The sequence below is a fragment of the Plectropomus leopardus genome, unplaced genomic scaffold (assembly GCF_008729295.1).
Source record: "Plectropomus leopardus isolate mb unplaced genomic scaffold, YSFRI_Pleo_2.0 unplaced_scaffold9541, whole genome shotgun sequence".
Taxonomy (NCBI): Eukaryota; Metazoa; Chordata; class Actinopteri; order Perciformes; family Serranidae; genus Plectropomus; species Plectropomus leopardus.
Window position 1 is genome coordinate 1 of NW_024704234.1, and position 4,741 is coordinate 4,741.

The 4,741-nt window shown below is 40.8% G+C and overlaps 1 protein-coding gene across 1 annotated transcript; it reads left to right on the top strand.

Moving 5' to 3' along the window:
- Window positions 1-1,849: 1,849 nt before the first annotated feature.
- On the top strand, window positions 1,850-3,535 carry LOC121940845 (putative sodium-coupled neutral amino acid transporter 10; the record flags this gene model as incomplete). Its single annotated transcript, XM_042483529.1, has 2 exons — window positions 1,850-2,926; window positions 3,353-3,535. Coding segments are annotated over exons 1-2 (237 nt in total), but the record flags the coding sequence as incomplete, so codon positions are not given.
- Window positions 3,536-4,741: the final 1,206 nt, after the last annotated feature.

Sequence of the window (4,741 nt, forward strand, 5' to 3'; positions counted from 1 at the left end):
TTTTTTTTTTTTTGCCAGATGATAAGAGGGTTTCCATTAACTTTCTCTACAGTGACTGCAAAGTTCACACTACTGCTCGTCACCTCTCACACTGTATTCATTCATTTGTCCATCCTCACCCATCTGCATGCTCTGTCACTGCCTCTTCTTGTCTTGTCCTCCACGCTTCAGTGCTTGCTCTGGGATTGCGGTGAGCTGAGGGGTAATGTGTGAAGGTCCGATGGGATGTGGGTGCACACAGTCTTATCTTTGAATTGAACGCGGCGCTGGGGAAGGATGTAGGGAGTGTTGCGGTGAGGTCATTAGGGGCCAGATGTTTGGGCGGTGCTGCTGTATGGGGTTATTTGTGTGAGAGAGAGAGTGAGGTAAGTGGCAAGAGTGGGTGACCGTCGCCCTGAGACTGAAACGAGACTTTAATTAACGTAATCGCACACGGCCAACATGACATTACGGTATGGCGGGGCGTTTTCATTAGAAGTGAAGTGCGCGCATGTTAGAAGAAGAAGCAGAAGAAAGTGTGCGCCTGTGTGTGTGTGCGTGTTTACGCCTGTGTGTTTTGTGCGTCGGTTCCCACTCGCAGCGCTGAGTGATATTTGGCAGGGTGATTTCTTGGCCTGCGGTCAGGCCGAGCGAGGCTCCGTTAGGCGGCAGGCAGCTAAAGCCAAACCACTAATCAACACATTGGACTGCCGCCACCTTACAGACACACACTGATGTATTCACAGGCTGATTAAACAGCTCTCAGCACATTGGATTTTTATTACATTCATGAAATGTGTTTACTTTCAGTTAAAACATTACTTAACATCACCATTATGACGGGATGGGAGCTGGCCCCGTTGTTTTTTTGGCTGCGCGTTTGAATAGCGAGGAGCAGTTAGCTCATAATAGAGGGACATAAGAAAAACATGTGCGGCGAAAATGTCCCTCTGTGATGCTACTGTCAGCATGCTCTCAACTCCAAGTTAATGATATTACCTACAGCACACATTTAACCCCTCCCAACACACACACACACACACACACACACACACACACACACACACACACACATACACACACACACATACTTCCCCACATTTGATTTGAAGACCTCCTCCATCATATTTCCTTCATTTAAGGGCAGCATTAAAGCAAAACCACATTAGCCTCTGAGTCAGGACTATTGAGTGACCATTAGATGCTTCAGCTCCCCACTTACAATATGCCATTTTCTTTAACCTTGGCTACGAGATTTACTGGTTTGCGGATTAAACAAGCATCAAGAAAAAGCACCACGGGACAGCGCTTGCTCATAAAAACCAGAGCGTGTGAAAGAGAGACAGGCAAAGAGAGAGCGAGAGGCAGAGAAAGTTATGGTTTCTTGCTCTCTCTCATGATCTCTCTTCTCTCTGTTTCTTGCTTTAACATATATAGGAGGGAGAAAGAGAGGACGCGAGCACAAAAGAGTCTGCCAGGAAAGTTTATAATGCTCTAAAACCTGCCAGGCACTCGCCATTATACATAAAGCCTGTAAATTCACAAGTTAATGTGCCAACGGTCGCCCTCCGCGCTGCCACGCTCTCTCTTATAGCACAGGACAGAAAATGACAAGAGGGAGACAGATACCTGTGTTTATAGACGGGGCCGTCTCAGGTTCATCCTCAAACAGCCTTGACTGCTGTCACCCACTCTGTGTCACACACATACACGCACACACTCCACCCCCCACTGCCATGACATTACTCCCATCTATTGCAGTTAAAACATTTGCAAACATAAAATTGCCTGTCAGTAAATAATTGCATTATATTTACCATATATGAAATGCTTGGAAACTTGTTGCATTCATGAGCATGTCAGATGTTCTTACACAATTTGTACACTGATGTGCTTTATGTCAATGCTTATAAGCGTCCAAATTACCTTTGGTTGTATGGGTTTGGAGGCCCGTTTTTGCACATATTAAACAACTAATTATAACAATTGCTGGATGAATGATAAAGCAGAGTTGATAAATGAAACAAAACAAGCACTTTTGTGAATGAGTCACCCTTATAAATAGGGATAATAATGGAGAAGAAAGTCTCAAACTTGCAAGATCATCAGGTATAATGTTCAGACAATGAGTGGGAGCCCGATTTTGTGGACCCAGAGAATGTTTGCTTTATTTTCATACACAAATAAGCGTTATTCTATTGTAGGGTTCTTAGATCTGAAACAGAAAAAGTACCTATATAGGCAGAAACAGTGTTAATTCATAGCAACTTCCTCACGTCGTGTACATGAAATCAAGTTTCAGATCAAGTTTTGCAGAAGTTGTTAGTGAACTACATTCATAAACTATACAGATTGTCTGCAGATTTACATCAGTGAAACAAGAAATGTAACTACAGTTCAGTAGACAGTATAAATCTTAATTTGATGTGTTACTAGTGACTGTCTTGTAATTGTAAGAAAAAAATAATGGGCTAATTAAGCAAAAAAGTTCTCACTTGTCTGAGTTGGATGCTGACAAGGACAGGAGGAAAGACACGCATCGTGTGATCGTTGAGTGGCACAAATGGGCCTCCATATGGCTGCTCATCAAAGAAATCGACAGAGCAGTTTCCATGATCAAATTTTAGTGTGATGTTGCATCTTGTCAGCTGTTTAAGCATTACGAAAAAATCCCAACTCTGCTGATTCACGTTTCATGTAGTATGGGACTACTTTCCCTGCTAGATTTGGCTTCCTGTAGCCGATCATCCGGACAGCACATGAATGCACAAGAGCAGCACCAGTTTGGTTTAGTGTCACGCAGCATGCGGAGTGTTGTGTTTTTGGGCTGCTTGTCTCTCACAGGCAGGTGCTGCCGACCTACGACAGCCTGGACGAGCCGTCTGTCAAACGCATGAGCACCATCTTCACGTCGGCCCTCAACGTAGTCACCATCTTCTACATCACCGTGAGTGGAAATGCACTTCCACGCACACCGGCCACCCTCATTCACACTGGCTACATTTACCACAGTCACATGGAAACATTCATATTTATAATATTCATGTCTAAAAGTTATTGAATGCTGTCAGTTTCCATTTTTTAATGTCATAGTGTTTCACACAGAAAACACTGTGAGAAATCTGATTAATTTTATATTTATATCAGTGGTGGTCTTTTATTGTTTTATACTGGCATTAAAACAGTCCCCAATTGTATTGTTTCCATGAGATGGTGCCGCAGACATCTTATGCATGTGAACACAGTTTCATTGAGAAAACGTTGACTAATTTGAGCCCAGTTCTAAAATTCTCCTCCTTATTTATGTCTCCCACTTGCTTTTTTATTTCTTCCTACCCCATATTTGGTTTCCCTCCTCCTCTCTCTGAGCCAGGTGGGTTTCTTCGGCTACGTCAGTTTCACAGAGAACATTGCCGGCAACGTGCTGATGAACTTCCCGTCCAACCTGGTGACAGAGATGATCCGGGTGGGCTTCATGATGTCTGTTGCTGTGGGATTTCCCATGATGATCCTGCCTTGCCGCCAGGCCATCAATACCATGCTTTTTGAGCAGCAGGTAAATGCTACTTTTAATAATAAATATAACAGCTATATGGGGAAGGCAATGAAATATAAAACAATACAACTTGCTGCCTTATTATTGTGGAACCAGCACTCTAGATTTGGCAACAATATATACAGTACAATGGCAAAAATGTGTCTACCAGTTAAGATTTAGTAATAACCGTTTCTACCCTGGGTGCAATTTGGGGCAGTCTATGTAACAAATCAGTCCTAGATTCTCATGTGATTTCTTGATTCTCTTGTAATTCTCATGATCTTGCAAATCCAGCTTCCTGTTGTAAAGCAGAAACACTTGAAATTATTGATCTCAACAACCTCAATGCTTCCATTTTGCAAAAATTTTAGTTGTACTTTTTTAATACATTTGTTTTTAACTCAAGTGTTGTCTCATTTGAGGCCATTTGTTTCATTTTTTATAGATATTCAGAATAAGAGAATAAAATAATCAAATATGATACAAGTACTGTATCGCGATATTTACTGTTTCCTTGATGTAATGTTAATATTAATCATATTATATAACTAGATCAAAGATTTTGCTCATATCACCCAGCTCTATGGCATTCCCATCCTCTCTATGCAGTTTGACAAAACATGAAAACAGAAACATGCTGCTTCGTGTAACCAGAGCACCAAGGAACCACCTGTTGTGGAACTCAACTGTGACGTCAATTGAATATTTATCACATCCAGACATTGCAGGCACATAACATCCTGTGACACACACAAGTCCTTTCACAGTTTAAAAAGGCATTGAATTAATGAATCTATGAATAAGGTAAATTGGTCTTAATTAAGTCTTAAAAGTGCTGTTTGTGCTGATTTTATGCATCTTTTTTTTTCTGACATTGCATAGTTAAATCTCATAATAATAAGTAACTTAAAAAAGGGAGGAAAAAAAATCACTGAATGCCAGTTTCATTGCAGTTACCAAAAAGTTATATTTTATGTTAAAGTAAATATTTGGGCGAAATTCTACCTAATTGGTGTCTCGCCTTTTTTTCTCTCATTATAATTATCATTATTTTAATAATTTTGGTTATTGTGAAATCAGTCTTAAATTTCATTCAAAGTGGCACTGGAAAATCTTAAAAAGTCTTAAATCCCACTTGCCTTATGCTGTAGAAACCCTGAGATATGTGGCATTTATACAGCACATTTTTTTGTGAGAACAAGATCAGGATTAAAGACTGCTGAT